At 37.8% G+C, this 21,756-nt stretch overlaps 1 protein-coding gene across 2 annotated transcripts in view; it reads right to left on the reverse strand.

Annotated features, from left to right (window-relative positions):
- Positions 1-21,756, reverse strand: part of LOC111327630 (kinase suppressor of Ras 1) — a 26,894-nt gene continuing 5,138 nt past the window's right edge. The window contains exons 3-20 of one of the 2 annotated variants that reach the window (XM_022931851.2): positions 21,094-21,237; positions 18,027-18,171; positions 16,456-16,761; positions 13,555-13,722; positions 13,182-13,251; positions 12,109-12,195; positions 11,834-11,928; positions 10,975-11,298; positions 10,408-10,438; positions 10,197-10,287; positions 9,223-9,318; positions 7,712-7,744; positions 6,762-6,859; positions 5,659-5,832; positions 4,819-4,915; positions 4,091-4,362; positions 3,153-3,282; positions 1-2,370 (exon numbers count right to left, since the gene is read on the reverse strand). In XM_022931851.2, the coding sequence (XP_022787586.1) occupies positions 2,206-2,370; positions 3,153-3,282; positions 4,091-4,362; positions 4,819-4,915; positions 5,659-5,832; positions 6,762-6,859; positions 7,712-7,744; positions 9,223-9,318; positions 10,197-10,287; positions 10,408-10,438; positions 10,975-11,298; positions 11,834-11,928; positions 12,109-12,195; positions 13,182-13,251; positions 13,555-13,722; positions 16,456-16,761; positions 18,027-18,171; positions 21,094-21,237 (2,526 nt within the window). In that variant the 3' untranslated portion in view covers positions 1-2,205. The remainder of the gene's footprint in view (positions 2,371-3,152; positions 3,283-4,090; positions 4,363-4,818; positions 4,916-5,658; positions 5,833-6,761; positions 6,860-7,711; positions 7,745-9,222; positions 9,319-10,196; positions 10,288-10,407; positions 10,439-10,974; positions 11,299-11,833; positions 11,929-12,108; positions 12,196-13,181; positions 13,252-13,554; positions 13,723-16,455; positions 16,762-18,026; positions 18,172-21,093; positions 21,238-21,756) is intronic. The other variant, XM_022931852.2, reaches the window with a different exon arrangement.

Here is a 21,756-nt window from a genome sequence, read left to right on the forward strand (position 1 = left end):
TGTTGAATAGGGATAATTTATTTTAAATTCAGAGATGTGAGTAGAAGGTCATCCAACTGACTGCATACAGCAATTAATAATTTACGAGACTTCAAACAGTCTCTAAAATATTGAAAATATTACAATTATAACAATCATTAAACAGTTTCCTGACAAATTGTACAATTTACCCTTAGTTGGAGTAAACGGACTCAAACAAACGTATTTACATCCCTGTATTACGGGGCCTTTGTAAGTAAAAAACAACTTGCAACAATTATTTACAATTCTTATGTACTTATATGATACCTAAAATTCATGTTCATTCACGACTTGTATTCACTCACATTCCATACGTTCACCACACTGAGTTCTTAAGCTGGCCACTTAAACCCTTTCACTCCCACGAATTACCAGGATTTCAATCATCCCCACACTATTAACACACTATCAAGCAGACTAGTGATGAAAATAAACCGAAGGGTTTATGCGGAAATATAACTAGACACTTAATTTTCAGAAGTACCATAAGAGGCCAAAGTCTTCGCACGCTCTACTACATTTGGATTATTTGTCCGATATTTCTCATGTCTCTCCCCTCCCCCCTCTACAATTTCAATGTTGCTTGGTGCTAAAAAGAAACGTTTTTGACATAAATTAAAATTTTCTTTTTGTGAAGGGTTAAAAAACAGGTGTCTGTTGCCTTGGTTGGATGCTCAGAGACCTAGACAATACACTAACAATTCTCTTTGTTTTCTTAAACTTAACGGTTTGAGCAAATCAAGAACTCTTTCCCCTCGAACGCTTTGCAAATTGCTGTTACGATCTGTTACTGGGTTAGAAATCGCACCTCCTCTGCCGTAATATTTTGACAAAGGAGAAGTTTAAGACATAAATCAAGACTAAAGCCTGATAAGGCCCTTGGACTTGTTCACTTCAAAACTACGTAAATGTTAATTACCAATTTGTTGCGCTCAAACTTATACCAAACTAAAAACTAATATAAAACTTCATAAATGATAAAATTGTGAGCATGCAAAGAGAGAGGCAAGAAATATATGTCAAAGGCTTAATTTTGATATACCTGACTACCCAGTTACTTAAGTGTTGCCTATATCATAATTTGGGGAGATGGTTGAAGTACAACAGTATACCAGAGCAGGCTGTTTAAAGGAGCTTCCACCTTGATTTGTGAGTAACACTCTCTATTTCAGTACCTTTTCGATGTCAAACTAAAATTTTGAAGTTCTCCTCCAATTAAACGGTTTCCTTATGGAAAGCAAACTAAAGTGTTTCGACATTGTTTTTCACAAACGCAAGGCACCTGGAGGTTTCTGTGTATCCTTATTAAAACTGGTGCCATGCTTAGCGCACAATAACAAGTTAAGAAATTGAAAAAAAAAAAAAAAAATAGAAAATTCTCCTAAAAACGTCCCTGGTCATTTGCAGTATTGTACTGTTCCAGGGCAAAAGTAAAACGTTTTTTGAAGCAATTAAAAAAATGAATAAATAACAAAAAAAAAAACAATACATAAAAAATGTGTACTTCTAAAATGCAAAGAGGACGTGATGCTGTTCGAAAATTAAAAAAAATAATAAAAAAAAAAAAAATTTCCAAAAAAAAAAAAGCATTTCGTTTCAGCAAAAAACCTGTTCTTGACAACTTAAACATTTGTTTATCTAATCGAATCCTCTTCTCAAACTTCTACTCACAAAGGCGAAACTTGAAGCATTCTGAAACTTCTTAGATAGCTACGACAAAGCCTTATCAAATTTAAAAAATTCGCGCACTTCAAGAAATAATTACTATTCCTAAATCTTAACAGGTTCTTCTTTTCTATACTTACATATGCGTGTTCTCCTTTTGCATGACAGTCTTTTCGATTGACCAATTTGTTACAATCCTATTTATCAAATGGTCATAAATTATAATTCATAGATAATGTGAGTAAACCAGTTAATTTTTAATTGGAAAAGTCCCAATAAAAAAGGAAATTTCCAGAGACCCATCAGTGAGAACGTATGAAGACACGAGGGAGAAAACCAAACCCACTGCTTCAGTAGTGAAATGAGAAAGATCGTAAATGACTACTGCACTTCCATTCAGTAGGTAGTTGCTTACACTGGGAAAAACGCGACCTTGAGACCGAACAAGTAGCGTCGAAGACAGCGAAGATAATTCACTTTTACATCACAGCCAGGATTCACAAAAGTCACATCATAGCTTCAAATAAGAGCCTCAGCCCCTCTCCCCACAGTGCATGGCTGGGAAGGACTTCTGTGTAACCGTTGCTGGTGTCTTATTTTTGGAAGTCTTTCTAAAGTTCTGATCAAATTACTGAAAGTTGGTCGTCTATCTGGCTCGAATGCCCAACAAACTGTTAAAGTGTCCTAGAAAAAGAAGGAAATGATCTTAATATGAGGTAGAAAGGTCCAATGGCGAGTGCGTCGAAATTGCAATCCGGAACTCCCAAGTCCTGCTTTGACCACCAAGGCCGAGTTGTTCAAAGTGCAGATAAAGCTATCTAATGGATAAGTGTAAACAAAAGGCATTGCGCTATCTACCGGATAGAGATTGATCGAGTGGCCAGCGTTCACCACAATTTGAACAACCGGGATCAAGACAGTCGCTTGATTTTTAAGTTGTGTACAATTCAGGGTAAGTCTTCAAGGAATAATCAACGCTACAACAACAGCATTAATATCACAGCGTAGATGTGATGCTTGTTATTGGACAATGTACGCCTCATGCCTATGTAAACGAACAGTAGGCATCATGTGCGGGCACAATGTTGTCGCGCATTTCGCCGAGGTTTTTTTTTTTTTTTTTTTTTTTTAATGAAAGCGTAATACCAGTGGCTGGGTTGTTTCACAAATTTTGTCATACTTTTAATCAATTGGCAACAGGATTCTGTAGCGTCCAATTTGGTCTGTAATCATGCTCGTGATTAACAAAATCGGACCCTCTCTTCATGGTCGTCCAAGTTTGTTAATCAATGATGAGATTACAGGCCCAGCTGGATTCCACTCGATACTATTAACATTACGAATCAGCCACTTATTACACAGTTTGGTAAAATCAGCCACTTATTACACAGTTTGGTAAAATCAGCCACTTATTACACAGCTTGGTAAAATCAGCCACTTATTACACAGCTTGGTAAAACGCATACCTTAACTACCATAGGAACATCTACATTTGCTAGCGACTGTTTGACTCCTTTTCCCACTTGCCAGATTATCGATTCAGGTATGTTTTTCTCAAATGGCCATGAGCGAGAACACATCTCATACCAGACAGTCCTACCAACCAAGACAAACATATCAGTTCCATTAAATAGTTTCAAGAAATTTCAGCTGGGCTAGAAAAAAAAAAAAATGTTTCAATACACTTCTCCTTTTGCACAAGTGCAAGTTCTTTTTACTTGTCCAGGTCATAACCTTGGTTGTCCAAAAAAATCTGACAACAACAACAACAACAACAACAACAACAAGTACAGGAAAAGACATAATCCACTGGAAATTAGTGGCAGTCCTCTGCGTAACGAAATCAAACACATGAAACTTACACAAAATGATATTTCCTTCACTCTCCGTTAGCACCTCTTATTTTTGTAGCAAGAAAGTTATCCACTATGGAAAAACGTGCTATTTACTATATTCTAAGTCAGGTAAAAATAGGAAAGGTTTGTTTATCATTTTGTTGGAAGTCCAATCGGACAAGTTCCTTGCCCAAATGGAAATGTTTTCCGTCTTAGGCGTTCGGACAGGCCCAGTTTTCCTGCCCTGCATTTATGTACCGCTCAGAACACTTGCATAGCGATCACATTTGGAAATCAAACAGCTGCTCGGCGAACTCTGAGCATAATATACTTTCTCCACACCGTTAGGGACCAGTCATTTTATTGCCCAAGAGGGTTGGGGGTGGGATGATTTCTGGGGAGAACACATGGTTTTCAGGGGGGACGGGAGAGAGATCAGTCGTCGCCAACAGACTATACTGGTATGCAAATCTACGAACTACAGCAGTAGCAGAAAAAGAAAAAGGAAAGAGAGGAAAAAGCGAGAAAGATCAGCGATGTATGCTTGCGAACCATTAGCAATGACTTACCCAAAGGCATACATATCTGTTGCCATGGTGAACTGTGAAGAGTCTGGCGCATCCTGTTGGGTTGTAAGCGAGCGAAGGATTTCGGGAGCTAAATATGGCAGCCATCCTTGTGGGATCATTAACATTCCTGGCCTGACAGATTTGGTAGTCAAACCAGCCACACTAAACAACCCGAAGTCTGTGATCACCACGCGATTGTATGACTCCAGAAATACATTCTTAGAACGTAAGTCAGTGTGAACGATACCTCGGGCGTGAAGATAACCCATACCCTGTGTGGAAATAATTAGTAAGATTAATAAAGAATACGTTACAAAGAGACTCAGTGGCTTATTTACAGCGCTTGGTCAGCTCATGTTGCAGAGCGCCGGACTGCAAGAGGTCGAGGGTTGAAGCCCCAGACCAGACCAACTGTCTTCAGGGTCTTAAAGTAATTGAGGAGAATGTGCTGAAATTGCTCTGACATCCGCAAATGGTTAGACGTTGTAGTTGTATAAGGACTAAAAAACCGTAGGCCTCGTTTCCTGTATCTTCTCTACTGGTTACGAAAGGACGTTTAAGAACCCACGTACTTCTCGCAAAGAGTAGGGAACGAAGTTCCCGGTGTTGTTGTTTGGCCTTGTTATTGTTAATCAGGCCCCCATTTAAACCAACTTTAAGCTGAACTAAGCCAGCCTGTCTAACTGACGCAAATAAATGGTAAAGCACATTTCTACTTGCTTACTTACCTGAGAAATTTGAGTGCATAGCTGTGAAATTTTATCCAGAGGAAAGTTGTCCTTTCGAACGTGAATATGCGTGTAGAGGGAAAACCCGCGACACATGCTGCAATCGGATAAAAAGAAAAAAAAAAGACGAAATGCTTAATAACAGAATTTAAAAAAAAGCAAAGAAACAAAACAAACAAATGTACAAAGAAAAAAATAACCAAGAGGAACGTTGCTACCGCCCCAGCACTAGCGTTCCTCTGCATTTCTCATATGCTAAGACGTGGATAGGTATTCAAAAGCGTTTTAAGGGTCTCCCTCTACCTCCGCAACAAGACAACGAGTTATACACTCACGAAAGACGGTAAAAACGCGCTACGAAACAGTTCTTTATTTTTTACAATACGTGACTTCTCCGTTTTGCGCGCCAAGTCAACAAAACTTACGCGCATTTCAGCCTCTCTCTACCCCACATCTCAGTGGTTATGTTACATAATTTATTACTTAATTAATCAAAGTAATTTAACTCCACCAAAAAAAAAAAATGTTTCAAAGATTTTGCACTGGTCTGCAATCTATCAATACACAACTGCATAGACCACTTTCATAAATGGCTGCCGTATAAATATTCTTCTGTTTAAATTTAAATTAGCCCTTCTGGCCTCGCTTGAGGTAATGTATTCTTTTGAATTTTGTACTGGAGAACGAGGCCAGTAGAGCTAATTTAAATTTAAACAAAAGAATATTAATCCGGCAGCCATTTATGAAAGTGGTCTATATGGCACTGGATAACTTTCCGTGGCATCCTATAACAAGGGAAATTATAACTGGTTATAAACGAAAGTGTCGCTTTCTGCCTACCTCGTTATGATGGCAAGTTTTGGAGGATCCATACATGCGCCCATGAACAGCACCACATTTTCATGGCGCGTCTTTCTAAAAGTTCCAACTTGGAACTTAAAGGCATTGAGTTGCTCCTCTGTAGGATTCTCAATTTCAATCATCTTTACAGCCACTTCACCGTGCCAGTGACCCCTGAAGTAAAACACAATTGTAATTGGAATTTAGAGAATATTTATCGTGTGGTTTGATCAAGCAAGTGAGATAAGTCCTGGGAAGGACTGTAATCGATGACAGTAGACAAGTTTTCGAAAACCTGCGCAGATGTCATCATCAGATTAAGGCGAGGGACTGTTCGTTTGTCTTGCTACTTTAGTCGGCTTCGAGAAAACTGATTGGTTTGTTTTGCCGAGGTCTTTTTGACTATAGGATTCTGTTAGAATGCCCGGTATGTAGTGTGGGGCTACCGACGACTCTCCTAAATATTTAACTCTCTCCGCAACAGACTTTGGAAGGCTGGTTTACTAACTTTGAGCAGTATACTCTCACTGAACTTATGTTAACAAAGTACCATCGACCTACAAACGACATTAACACAACCAACAAATCGAAGAAAACAACCTAATTCAACAGAAAGATCTTAACTGACAGATCTGAACTAACTCACATGTTTTGAGTCTTACAGCGACTAATTTTACGGCTACATGAGCTTGTCACTTTCCACGACGGTGAGTTCCCCTCACGTTGTCGACACGTGAGTTACTGCAACTAACCCAGTTCTTTTCAAGACCTCTATCGACCGGACGACCACAGCGCGCGATCAACTGGTCTGGCTTTACGATGATATTCTAACAGGTCTATTTAAGCAATAAACGTATCGCATTTTCTAACGGTTTACCGGCGTAATAGCCTACGTCAGATACTTGACTTCTCGTGTGTTCTTCAAACATCCTTGGTGGGTTATTAGTCGATAACCCGTTAAAAAGTGCGGTCTATTGCTTACATAACATACAAATCAATTTTCTATGGGTTTCCCAATACACTAAACGATTGGTTTTCGACAAATTAGGGCGCTCGTAGAAACTCAGTTATTTTATAATCTTCGCTACAGATCTGTAACTAACCTGTAAACTTTACCAAATCTACCACTACCCAGTGGACTCCACGTGATATTCAATTCTTCAAACGGTATCACCCACTCTGACATCAGGCTACCTCGTTGCTGAAATACAAACAATCCAATGTTAATACTCCCATTTCCCAATTCATGACAGACCTAGTGGAATTCGTGCAATACACTCCTAGCGTTCTCTTAGAACCGACTCGGAAACATAATAATTTCTTTTCAGTCGGAAACGACACTTAGGGTCACGTCTGTTGTGCTTATCACTCCCACAAATGATAAATAATGTAAATATGTAGCTTCTCCATACAATATTTCAACAATACCCTCATTTAGCTAATGAGAATAAAAAAAAGTTATGAGCGTACGGATGTTTTTCTTCCTCACGACTTACTTTCAAGAAAATGATGTGAGGGGAGGGGGGGGGGGGTGGGTTGAGTTTGACCTTTTCACTCCCATGAGTGACCAACAGGTAATTCTCCTTACAATATCAATAGGATATCAAGGAAACAGTTGACGAGAATAAGGAAAAGATATCAATTTAGGGAATAATCGGTTGACCCGATACCAACTTCTCAGAACTGACATCATAAGAACTGTGTGGACGACAGTAAGAAGTACTACTGATCTTGGGAGTGAAAGCGTTGGGCTGAAATAATCTAAGCAATTTGAAAATTCCCAAAATTTCTTGAGTAAAGAAACAATTCCAGCTTTGTTTCATTCGCAGGAAGCTTTCGTTCTCCGCTGTTTCATTCAACAGCATTCTTTCAACCACATCAGGATGGATTTAAGTCAATCTTTTATTTGATATATACTCTCTGAAAATCATTTAAACTTAAAAAAATATTAATAAAGATTCCGTTTGTTTAGTTTGTTTATTTTTCTGAGTTTGACAAAAGGGGAGAAGTCAAATTTTTATGAATCTCAAATGCTCAGGAATCATTTACTCACATGTAAGTCCAAGAGCATGTCCTTTTTATTAACCTTTCGTTAAAAACGCATATAAATTATCAGTTAGTCAAACATGCAAGATCCTACATTTAAGTTAATTTATTTGACAACTTGGGTGACGCACGTACAGGCAAGGATTTACTCGTGTTAGCTGATGTTGAATGTCAGTATTGAGTTATTTCATCAGAAGTGGGTGACCATGCAATTAATAGTCAATTAAGAAATGAAATCTCATTTTTTCAAGTGTATATTATACTATACGATATAACTGTGGTTATATGATTAATTGAATTATAAACGCATTTTGATTGGTCCTTTCATATGATCTATTGGAGTAAAAAACGCATAGATGACGTTACCATTATCAACATTTTGCTTTTTTAACATACAAAACAAATAGGATCCATGTTGCCATGGGTTTGTAGAGTGGGTAAGGATCAAATAAGACAAAAAAAATGTATTAAAAAAATCAGTGACAGACTTGGCTGCGCCTCATGTGCCACTTGATTACTCTTACCACATTTTGATGTCATCTGGTATCTATTACTCAACAGACGCAAGACAACATGGAATCTATTTGTTAATTTGAACCCGGGAGAAACAGTTGATCGTGAGAGTGAGAGTGCTTTTGAAGAGGACTGCTGTCGGTGAAAACTACTTAACAAAAGCCTTGACGCTAATGGACTGGAGATGCAAACAAAAAGTAAGCCAAAGAAAACCGACGAGGGTTTCAAAATGAGCGAAAAGGTCCCTCTCGTTTTTTCTCTCGCTCGCCCGCCTCCTCGCTCGTCCCCTGAAGCAACCTGCCTGGAACAGACTACTACAGTTTCCATAACCTAACCGGAAGTCATCATCAAAGTCACGTGAATTGTCAGTATCTGAACAAATTCGCACCCACCCCTCCCTTAATCCAACATGAACACTGACTTGTTATCAGTTGACTATTGTTGGGTTAAGTGAGGGGTAAGTGCGCAGTTGCTTGGATACTGAAATTGACTCATTGTGACTCTGATAACGACCGCGACAGTTGACCCTGTCATGACCTATTTCACTTGTTGAATTATTGTTCCCTGTCACCAATAATGGAACTTTTACGAAAACACCCTCCACAGCACAATCAGACTGAAAAATCAACAGTTTACCTACGTAATGCTAGAAAGATGCATGTGTCACTGACAATCAAGTTATTTTTAGACTTAGTGACTGAGATGTGCATTTAGATTGTTAAACAAAAACGGTTAAAAAAAAAGAGGACCAATTGCAATTTAGGCGGTACAGGCATTTACGTCAGTCGATGATGTTAAATGTTGTACAAGCAGTGCTTTTGGAAAGGGATGACTAAGCACTTCCAGTCAATTCTTCACGGCTTAAAATGCATTACAGTGAACGTTTAACTAATACTATACTTCAGGTGAACGATGATTTCATTGTCTCAGCATAACATGGGTTCCAAAAGGTCAGTCAAATTCCCTCGAGTCAAACATTTTATGTGAAAATCACGTAAACATTACCACTCGGCTCCGGTTCCATGTCTTGCTCTCAGGGTCTACATCAGAAATTTGATTGTCTAATGAGTCAATGCCTGGGACATCCTCTCCAGACAAAGTCTGTCAATTGAAAAAAATCAAAGGTCACCATCTCTCTTCTTCTATGAAGCATTTTTTTTTTTTATTTAGCAGCTTTAAATGTAGATTTCAAGCTCTACCATGCGTTACAAACTGGGCTCGACACTAACTTTTCAACTTACTATCCAAGTGGCTGGTGACATATTAGACGTTACGACAATTTCAGTTTGTTTACAAGCCAAACTGCCTAATGGAAATCGAAAACCACTAGCCAAAACTGAACTTCTACTAGTCTGTAGGTAGTAGGCTACCGTTAGTGTCGAGCCTTGACAAATGTACATCTTAACAAGCATTAAGAAAGCCGACGCCAGAAATTTTCCTGCATGAAGACCTTTTACCATAAAATAAAACAAGTCATGCATATGGCCACAAAATATCCTAAACTATGCTGCTACCGACGCGCTTTGGTCACTAACACAAGTTTTGGGACGCTTTCGTTGAAAAATTCTCTATGCCAAAAGAAAACAAAAGCATTACTCATCGTGATATCGATACGAAAAACTTCATTTACATACACTTTCATTGCATATCAACAAACTTGTTGAAAGTGAAGTTTCTCTTTAACAATACAGTGATGATGACGACGACAAAGAAGTTCCAAAACTGCTTGTCCGAAGTTAAGAACTACTGCACGTACACTCTGACGAATTTACGCGCGCGTAATTTGCGCGTAAATCTGCCATCTTGCACGTATTTTACGCGCGTGTAGGTGCTGCTACTCCTGCGGCCGGTACTATACAGTGCAGAAGTGCACAAGTAAACGAACAATTACAGATGAACTGTCATACGGCTCTCTTGCCAGTTACTCACGACAGGTTTCTTGCGAGCTTTTACTCAAAGTATTATGACAAATCACTTACCGAGTCATTACTTGTTGTGGTGTTGCTGCTTTGCCGCGACTTAACACTTTCTGTCCTAACCAGGGTACTGGTTGACTCAATCATTTCGTTACTGAAATAGTGCAAATCAATATTTCTTAATAGGAAAATTAAATAATTGAGGAAAAAAAAAAAAACCAAGCCATCAAACCAATAAACACTACAACAATATCTAAAACCAAATGCATAATACCTATGCAAGGAAGCTGTCATTTTTGAAACATCTTAAAATAAGAGAGAGAAATCAATGTCAATACTGTGTTGTAGCCAACATCTACCATAATCTGACTGAACTAAGGGTCAGTACGATGTGGCACGCTATCACATGAGTAAGTTATTCAGCGAAAACTGCGACACAGTACAAGTTAGGGAGTTCAAAGCGAAAAAGCTTTTAGGTCTGGGAAACCATATTGTCATTGACTATAATAAAGCAACCAGTTACAGAGTAGTCTTGATAGCAACCCAATGTTTGACAAAAAGCCCGTCTCACAAGTAATCGAAAAACGTGCCTTTTTGTTTTGCAACAACAGCGAACAATATCGCCGTACAAGTGCACTAAGGCTGGACGGCTTTTTTCCGGACCGGCTCTGCTTTCACTGACTTTCTATGGAATTGCGCGGGCGGGGCCAGACAGGTCATTTCTCATATGATAAAATGAAGTTCTGAGTAGGTGGAAACCTGAAGCGGACTGGCATTGCATCCAAGCAGAGATGCGATATTCCTAGTTGCTTATCATATGAGTATTAGAGTTTTCATTTACCGGTGAAAGAGAAATGTGACTCTGGAAACTGGTCAAGTTCTTCTTGTGCAGACAGACTAACATTAGCTGATGCTGCCGGAAGAGGCGAAGAGGGTGGTGATGAGGTAGACGATGACGTGGAGCAAGAGTCAACTCCTTTTGGTGTTTCAGTTGGAACAGGCGTCCAAGATTTCTGGTCTACTGTGTTCAGATCACCGTGGCTACGGTTCTGGTTGAATTTCTGTTCACGCACATATTTCTCCACTTGAAGGGCGATACTGGATGGTTCTGAATTTGTTCTCTTCACATGTGGCCGTATCATCGGTAAAGACCGGTAATCAAACGCTGTTGGCGATAAAAATCAAAATCAATTTTGTTCGATTTTTTTAATTGAAAAATACCATTCTGAAGAAGGAAAGGGCTATGGACTGACAAACAAATGGCCTCAAATCTTATTTGATGTTCGTGAAACACTTCACTGTCTAAAAACTATAGTACAGCGTGTTTTTTTCACCCACCTGACCCTCTGCAACGAAGCAAACATAACTCATAACTTGCCAAATTTTGTATCAGTACTTAGCTTTGCTAAGAAATTCCACATTCCATTTTACTCATATGAAAGACCTGGCGACTACCTACATGTACAAAGTGGCAAATATCACGAAATGCTGTTACTCATTTCACTGTTTGTATTCTTTATAAACAACTCTCCAAATTCAAATCTGGTCTTTTACAATTGACCTTCAATGTACACGTAACAGTTTCAAAATTAAATTCGGGACGACTGACTTACAGTTCATCCAATTTTCGTAATATTTCTTGCCATGAATAGAACAAAACTTTACAAAATACAAGTTGTGGCCCGATAAGAAGGACTTACCTCGTCGCACTTGAGCTGTGAAAAATTCACTATACCCTTTAGGAAGCTTACAGGAAGCAGTGGCCTTTTTTGCACATTTCTTGTGAAATTTGAGCCTTCAAAAATGAGGAAAAAATAACAGCTTAACAGAGTGAAATCTTTCACATGTTACTTTTGACTGTGATAATATAGACATAATTACTCAAATGAATGATAAGTGAACAAACAAATAAACAAATCCACTACCTGAAAAGGAAAAAAAAGACAACAAAAAGACAACATATATCCACACTCACTTGCAGTCTTTGCATTTTACGCCAACCAAAAGAAGCTTATGGCAGTAGTCACAAGCTGGACTAACCATAAATGCCTTTTGTGAAAATCTGACCAGAAACAGAGAAAATATGGTTTAGTCAATTACAATGAAAACATTGGTGAAAATATCTTTCAACTTCTACACCCTAACATCAGTGTGCATATTAAATGACAGTATGCATTCTCCATACTCTTCTCTAATATATTAATTAAAGTGCTGACAAAGAGAATTTGTTCAACAATCAAGAGCTCCTTTGGTTAGTGATCAGTTCCTTTATTCTCCTGACCTTAATGTGTGATTCAGGGTTTGTATTGTAAGGAGAAATTAGTGCTAGTCACTCCTAAGGGTCAAAGGGTTCATTGAAGGACTCACTACTCAAGAACTCAGTAGGAGACCTCGATTTCTCTCTTTCACTCCCATGAGTGACCAAGACAAAATTTCTCCTTACAATATCAATACAATATCAAGCAGACAAGTGATGAGAATTTAGAAACAGTCATATCAGTTAGGGATTATTAGCTGATCCAATACCAAATTCTCCTGACTAATCTTGGGAGTGAAAGGGTTCAAATGCAGCCTTCATGTTTGGTTCAGAGCTCTAAGAGCTTGTGTAAAATGTAAGTTTCACACATTTAGTTTTTAAGAGCTAATTGAAAAGAATGTGCAGTATTGTGAAAACCTTGTGTAAGAGACATAAATTTTTCCACTTGCTTTTCAACTTGGTAAGAAATTTTTGAGTAAAATAAATTTCACTGATAATTGTAAAAAGAATGTCTGGATTTTATCTTCATGGGTGCCTGAGTGCATACAGAAATGTACCCACAGTAAATTAATGCTTTACACCCTAACACCAGTTTACATGCATGTATTCTCCATTTGATTATTCCCTATACATTTCCTAGAGTGCTGACAAGGAGAATTTGTTGAACACTTAGGAGCTGCTTTAGTTGGAGATCATTTCCTTTACTCTCATCATCTCTATGAATGACTCTCCAGTATTGCTGTTAGGAAAGATCTGATGCTGGTCATCTTAGGGCTAATAAATCACTTTACCTGTGTTTGATTGTATGTCCCATTCCATAGTGAGTTATCCTTGATGGAGAATTGTTTATTGCATGGGAACCTGGTGGAAGATTTATAACACCGATTAATATGGTTTACCAAAGCAGCAATTTCAAGTACAACAAGAAGATGCCTTGTTAATGACCACAAATTGGTTAATGCTTTATGGGTACACGTACTTAACTGTAGCAGAAGTTTGCCATCTCAAAATCAATCAATTAAAATATGTGCAAAAAATAATAGTTTTAACATGAGAGTGCAAGAGTGAATATGTTTGTGCAAGTTTCATAGTTCTCGTATTGATACCAAAATATTTTTGTTTCCATTGCCATAATTATGTAATAACCATTGTTGGTGAACTTACTTAGATTGTGATCCGACTCAGAGTCAGACTGAGAATGTAATGAGATCTCTCCACTTGTACTCTTAGGAATATTTATCGTGAGGGGAGTGACAGGTTCCAGCCTTCCTCCTCGCTTTTTACCACTATTTAGATATGGATTATCATTATTGTTCACAAATATTCTGTTTCCTGTTAAGACAAAAGTACCATGATTTAGAGGGAATTAGGATTTCTGTCACAAAAATATGATAATTATATTAGCGTTCAGTCATTATTTAAAACCCGGAAATGGGGAAGGGGGGGGTGTCAATGGCAATGAGGGAATCATTAGAGGGGGGGTGTCAATGCCAATGCCAGAGGGAATCATTAGGATACTCCAAAGCCTTATGGAGGGATCAGGTAAATAACTCTATTGCAACACAACCAAAATTCTTTTAACACTCTCTCCCCTCCTCCCCTTCCCTCCTCCCCTCCCTCCCCCCTTCAATATTAAAAAATTAATGGGTCCCTAATAAAATAAATCTAGACAGGTGTACATGTGATTATGCATGATACACTTCCCACACTTTTTTCAAATTCCTGAGTAGCATTTCATACAAATGGTAAATTAAAATCCTTCTTTGCTGAAATGAAGCTTGCAAGAATTCAGAACATGCAAGCCAAAGCTCTCTGATGAACTAAATGTGACAAAGGATATGAATAACAAGCCAGCTGAACATGTAATATCATGTACAACAAAAGCCTGGCCTTTCTATAGTAAACTTCCCTGATCATTGTGACCAACCCCTTGTCTTGTAAATTTGGTCAACTCTTTACACCATAACATGAATAGACCTATTCTCCTTACTATTCTCAGACTCTATACATTTCCTAAGGTGCTGACAAGGAGAATTTGTTCAACAGTCAAGGGCTTCTTTAGAAGGTGATAAATATATCTTATTAATCATGCGCGAGGGCCGTACTGGGAGAATATCGGCCCGAGGTCTTGAGAGTACGGACCAAGTGCAGTGAGGTCCTTACAAAATAGACGGAGGGCCGATATTCTTCCCGTATGGTCCCGAGCAAACTTGGTTAATAAGAGATTTATTATACGACTGCAGTTCAAAGGGACACAAGTGCGGTATCATTCGGGACCATTAGGAACTGTGCCCAGTCCAATACTTAGAGAATATTGACCAGCAATAGAGCATTTTGATTGGTTGATTTTTAATTAGTTATTGGCCCTCTGACTGCTCGACTCATGGAATAATTGTTTTATTAAAAACGCCCTCAAGAAATTATTATTTTGTAAGAAGAAACTGGATTTTTTAGCTCCCTTTTGATTTTAAGCTGACGCCTACGCTTCCCATATTTGTAGATTATGGTATATTGGCTGATATACCATAATGGCTAAGCCAATAAAAAGTCTTGAATTGCATTATCCAATGGTCCAGTTTTTAATAATTTCCATTATTCTTGTGTCCTTAATTCATGTGATTCAGGGGTCATATGGTGAGGAGAAATTAGATACTGGTCACTCTTAGGGGTCAAAAAGGTTGGTAATGGAAACCAGACTGTGAAGAATTGAACAAAAATCTTGAGAAGCCCTTCTCAGTTACATTGGCACCTCTAAGAACACTTCACATGACAAAATAAATAGGTGATAACCAATAAGCTGAAGATAGTTCCTTTCACGACAGAGTCAAAGTCTTAGTTGTAACAGGAAGTACCTGTACTGAGCAGTACAGTCTAGTCAACACAATAGAGTTGGAAGCAAAAAATCAACACCACATTCACCTCTGTTGCTTATTATCTGATAAGAACTACCATTCTGCAGAGCTGGCATTATGATTGATTTTGTGTGTGTGTGTGTGTGTGTGTGTGTGTGTGTGTGTGTGTGTGTGTGTGTGTGTGTTTGCAACCAGAGCAAAAACATTCTCCTCAGATTTTGAGCATTAAATATCACAACATAAACTGAACAAAAAAGAAATGAAATGGTCTGACTGTACCAACTCTAAATCTGCTTACAACTCTCAAATCCAATTATTACGCACAGGAATGTACAACTCCAACTTGGACTCCATTACAGTCACATTTAAAAACAAGCCATTGGGGCTAAGAATGTTACCCTAATCACCCACATTCAATATACACACTCTATCAACCCTTTCACAACCAAGATATCATTAGCAATTCTCCTTACTGTCTACCTTACAATTCTTAAGATGTTACACAGGAGAATCTGGTCTTGGATCAACTAATAGTCCCATAACTGATATTAATTTTTCCTCATTCTCATCACTTGTCTACTTTATATTGTAGTGTTATTGTAAGGAGAAATTCTGTCTTGGTCAATCATGAGAGTTAAATAAAGGGTTAAAGGGGAACTGAACCCTAAAAATGAACCATTTTTTAAATTGCAGCTTATAGTTCGAATAGCAATGTTCGAGGGTTTTTTTCAGTCTTTGGGCCCAACTTCGCCTCGGAAAAATAGTTTAAAGTGGTATTTTGGCCTCCTAGTACGGCGGCTCAGAAAAGGTATGTCAGTGGTCATTTTAGCTTGCTCTTACGTCACTGGTGGGGAAGAAAGATAATAAAACTGTACTCTTCCTACAGAAATTTGGTTTGGCTATGAAGTTATCGAAGTTGCGTGACCTGTAATGGGGATTAACTACGAAATTGAAATAGTAACAGTTGTTTTTCTTAACTTGGTTCCCCAGCACTGACGTCATAAACGACTGCTGCTGACCTATTTTAAGCCGACAGTCTTACAGCTCCAAAAGCGGGAAAAAGGCAACTTCAAATTGAATTTTCTCGTAAAAAACAAGGAGTGAACAAAAATGAATATCGGCACTTTATCTTACTCCTCTAAAGCTAACTAGAAATTAATGCAAACAATATACCAATTTTAGGCTTCAGTTCCCCTTAAGTACTACTCCTTACCTAAATTCGCATCATCAGACACACTTCTTTTGATCATATTGAAATAAGCTGGTTGGGAATTCCCAATGTGCTTGGGACTCAGAGTACTATCCGTATCACTTGCTGATAATGTCGACAGTCTAGAACCTTCAGTATCGGCATCAGAGCTTGGTGATGACAGGGGCACATCACTGTCCAAGGTGACAGAGGAACGCGAGGAGCGGTCAGAGGGGCTGATGGAAAGGCTCTTTTCTCTTGTCTTTCCAGTATCCCAAGAATCCCAATATATATCTGATGTGCTGTCTTTATGACCCTGTTTCTGTCGTTCTAAAGTGAAACAAAACAAAATTTTTACATGATGCTAGGTGCCACAGTGCCATTGCATGATACAACGCATGCAAGCAACCTTTGGGTCCAAAGTTGGAACCCCTGACTCACAGAAGAGATTTTAAACATGTAACCTCTCCCTCTAATATCCATATATTTTTCAATAAACAGGTAAAAAGAATATTCAAACTTAACAGGTCAAAGTTGTTATGATAGTCTTGATCTAACACCAAATTCTTGGAACTTATAAACAAAGAAATGTGTCGCAGCATGGAAGGAGAATAAATAATCATATCTTGGGAGGTAAAGATAAAAACAGATCACAGGGTTCTTAATGGAATCTTGATGCACAGCCACTGTTTTACTAGTTTCACACCTAACACTGAAGCACATGGCCATAGGCCATGTATCTTGGGCCTGTAGGGCCCATGCTACCAGGGAGCCTTTTGCCTTCACTTCACAGCTGCCGTGTTGTAGCATGTTGGAAGGTGTCATCTGCGAGAGGCCTGGGCTAAAAATTTACAAATTTGATATGGCGACCATGTTTCAGTCATACTGTGGTTTGCTGACAGGCTGACTAACCATCAATACTAAACTTGATTATGTGTTCAAAAAGTCATTATTTTAGTTGCATTTGATTGACGAATCGATCTACTAGTCGAAGCCCTTTAACAGTCATAACACTTACGAGTCACACCCATGACAAGCGTTACAGATAACGGGTTCAACTGAGAACCCTGAATCAAATCAGATCAGATACTTACAATCCTGAAAATTAAGGAAAATTGTTTTAACATTGTCTCTGAACCCAGAAGTTTGAGAAGTTTGGTGTCATTTGTGATTTGGTTTTCTGGCCGTATGGGTTCGCTCAAATGACAGTGTAATCAAGTGTTCATTAATTGAAGTGTTCATTAATTGAAGCTTTTTCTTCCATATATTAGACACATTCCTTGAACATCAATGCAGTTATCCTTCCAGGAAGGGCGGGGGGGGGGGGGGGGTAGTTTGATGATCAATGATTCCTTTTCATCAATCAGTTAAGAAGTACTGAAATAAAGTTTCCTAATAGCAATTATCAATAGACTTGGATGGACACATTTCACCCATGGAATCTGATGACCTCTTAAATCTGATTTCAAGATTCCGGGATTTGTTTTATAAGGGTGGCAAAAATTTCCAGAGGTCATAGAACTTTTTTTCTAGAATGGAAGGCATCTTATCTTAAGCATTTCTTCAATTGCTTGGATTGTAATACATCATTGTACCTGTATAAGCCTGAAGATGTTTCAGAGCTGCAATTAACCTCCTACTTTCTTCTTGTCCATCAGCATAATTCTCCAACATTGCTTTTACTTTTTCATCAGACAAAGACAGAAGACCTTCCACTGTGCTACACTTCTCTTCCAAATTCTGCCAATGATAAAAAAAATTCACGTACTTAACTCTTATTAACTGAATTTAAGGTTCATACTGTAAGTTACAGATTAAGCTTTAACTACTCAGATTTATGTTACTTTGCACTGGTGCAAAGTGCATGGGCCATATACCTGCAAGGCAAAACTCTAAATCCCATAGCTTATGGTCCACACCAAGAAAATGAGATTCGTAAGATAATTATTAATTATTCTGTATATCCCTGGATTCAAAATAGAGGGAGACCATTTCAATTCAAACAAACTTATGAATTTAGTGGACTGTGCAGCAAAATATAGCCCATTAAATTGACCAATCACATCAAACGTACTTGCAGTAATGACAAGGCCTGAAAAAAATTCAGGCCCATATGGGATTTGAACCCATGACCTCGGTAATACCAATCCAGTGCTCAACCAACAGAGCTTGTGCACATAAATGATTTTCATATATGTGACCGGGCACAGGATTTCCTACACTAACGCTTTTCCGTTAAACGGGTAAAAACAAACGGTTTGTAAATGGATAGCAAACGGGTGGTAAGAGCGTTTAAACGGTTTGCATGTCCGTTTAAACGAATAGTCCAAAGCATTAAACGGTAGAGCAAAGTCCAAAAACGGATTCCGTAAACCGTTAAACGGCCGAGAAAAAAAATAAACGGATGGCTTAAAATGTTAAAAAGTTGAACAGCATCTATAATTATTTTATGGATAGCTCAAAACGTTAAACGGAAGGACAAAAACCTTGAACGGATGAGGAGGGCTAAAGAACAGCAGGAAGCCATGTACATATCGATCAGAAACCGTTGCGAACAATTATACGAATTGTTCATGCGGAACACTGACGTTTCATGCTAATAATATTCGACTGACAACAATAGAAAACTAAGTAAAATTAAATTACTAGCCTGCAATTAAGCTATCCACTGGTGAGTGAAGCGAGCCGAGAGAGAGTCTCGCCCTGGAGAGCTCGCAATGCGTTTGAAAATTTGTATAAGCAGAGGAAGCAATCTGTCAATCATACCATGTGGACTGAACATTCTCGACAGAAAGAAAATAGAATTGAGAAGCAAAGTCGTTTTTTTTTTTTTCATGTTCCTACATTGTTTCTTCTACGTATTGACTGAAATGAAAACGCACTATCAAGTGAAAAACGTTAAGAAATGCTGCTGATTTTGTAGATTTCACCGTCGGTTAATCGAAACAATTTTGTATACGCATGTAACAAAACTCAACTTTCTTTCACTCGTGTTTCATCTAGCATTTGATTTCGTAAAGTAATGTGTAATTACAGCTTTTATAAAGCAATTTCCGTTTCCTTTCAATCGATGGAAATAAAAGATGAGAAACTCGATAGCCACGGATTTTGTAAATTTTGCCGTACACATCAATTGACATAAATTTGCATAATCATGAAAACAAATCTCACTCTCCTCGTTAAACGGATGCAAGTAACTGTTAAACGGATGTATTTTATTTTAAACGGATAGGTTAACCGTTTAAACGTTTTGTCGAAAACGTTAAACGGATGAGCAAAGCGTTTAAACGGATGAAGAAAGCATTTAAACGCTTTAATGATCCGTTTTAAACGGATGGTAAACGGATGGTAAACGGATAGTAAACGGATTGATTCATTAAACGGTAAAGCGTTAGTGTACGAAATCCTGTGCCCGGTCACACATTCAGATTCATTGAATCCTCATTTTTACAGGTTTTATATGAAGCAACATAATGACCAGCTTCCAGTTGGCTTGTTATATTTCTTAAAATGCTGTGCATAAAGTATGATTTTCATACAATCATGAATATTAATTAACTGAAACACTACCATAAAAATTATAAATTTAAAGTAATCTCTCTCTCTCTTTCTCTCTCTCTCTCTACCTATACATGTATAGATATACTCATGATTTATTTTTTCTTCAATTGTTTAATTCGTGCCAAATTTCTTTCTATTTTTGTTCCTTTTCAATACTGTAAAAATATTCAACACAAAACAAAGTAAAAAAACTAATAGGAACAAAGTGGTTTAAAAATTTTAATTGAGAAAACATATACACCAAAACTAACTAGTGTCTACAAATAATATTATTGTTAGTCCAATTAGCTGTGACCAAGGGCTTACAATTTAAACGTCAACTTTAAAAAACCCTTAACAGGAGCAGTTTACATTATCAAATCAGTGCATAAAACCAAATTATCATAAGACAGTGTGTTAAGATGAGAAACAGCTGTGATGTCACCCTTTCTGTACTTTTTGAGAAAAATTTTAACAAAACACAAAAAGGACCTTTTTCCATTTTCACATTGCCTCATCTAACCACGTTTTGAATATTCTCCCAATTCACCATGTTTACATGAAGCAGTGTAAACATAGAAAAGTCCTCTATTGTTTAGGTTTATCTTCTTAAAATCAGCTTCTGCAATCAACATTAATTTACATATAATCATACTGTAAAAAGGCACATCTATTCATGATGCTAATTTTTTTTCCTCACACACCAGTAAAATAACATGGAAGAGAGGTGTTTACTAAATTTTTACAACAGAATCCAGCCAACATGGATAAATATTTAAAACTCTTTGCCTTGTTCTCACATCACTTGTAAAACAAGTTACATGTACCAGCTTTCCTTGATGTAAATGTTTGACATGATAACACTCAAACTTTCCCTGTTACATTCTCAGAAATATTTTTGCCAAAAAAACACAAAGCTGTTAGCAATTTCGTGTAATTTCACTAGCTTCTTTCACAGAATCAGTAAGCCAAAAAAAAAAAAATTAATATTGACAGAAAGTTCAAGTGATCGTTCAAAAATCCGCTATGGTGGGGTGATTGCTATACAAACATGCATGCACACAAAAACACTGTGGTTTTTGATTTTACATAAGAGGGAAAGATAAGAAAAACCAAATATACCTTGATTGCTTCTTCATTGATTCCTACCACCTGCAGCCATTGTTCTAGTTTAGGATAATAACGGAGTTTTTCGCAGTCATTCCAATCTTCGTTGCACTTATGCTTTGCAACGAGCTGCCTCGAAAACAGTTTGACGAGCTTTCCCTTTAAAGAAAATGAATAAAATTAAGAAATATAACGGTGGTAACATGTAGTGATAAAAGTAATTATTCAAAGTCTTTCAGAGCTCGTACAGGTGTTAAATTTAAACTCTTCAGGCATTCAATTGATTTCCACAAGAATTATTATAACATGTACAATCTAAGATAATAAATTTTCATGATCCAATATACACAATTTCCCTTACAGACGTATTTACAAAAATAATATTTTTTCCTGTGGCAGAAAAGTTGGTTTTACGGAATGGTTGCCTCAAGACAAACTTCATTTAATCTCGTAGCCAATATCTTCAAATTTTTACAACTGTTAATGAATCTCCGAAGAAATAATCGAGGCGCGAACGAGTATTTAATACTGCAGCACAGATAACTTATAATCCTGCGCGACGAGAAAGCGTCATTTCAGTGTCCAAGATGCTGCGTAGGCGATGGTCAAACGTTTTCTAGGGCAACCACGAACGAGTGCCCAAGATTTCGTGTCAAGATTCGCTATAACGTAAACATC

Source organism: Stylophora pistillata, chromosome 13 (genome assembly GCF_964205215.1).
Source record: "Stylophora pistillata chromosome 13, jaStyPist1.2, whole genome shotgun sequence".
Lineage (NCBI taxonomy): Eukaryota > Metazoa > Cnidaria > Anthozoa > Scleractinia > Pocilloporidae > Stylophora > Stylophora pistillata.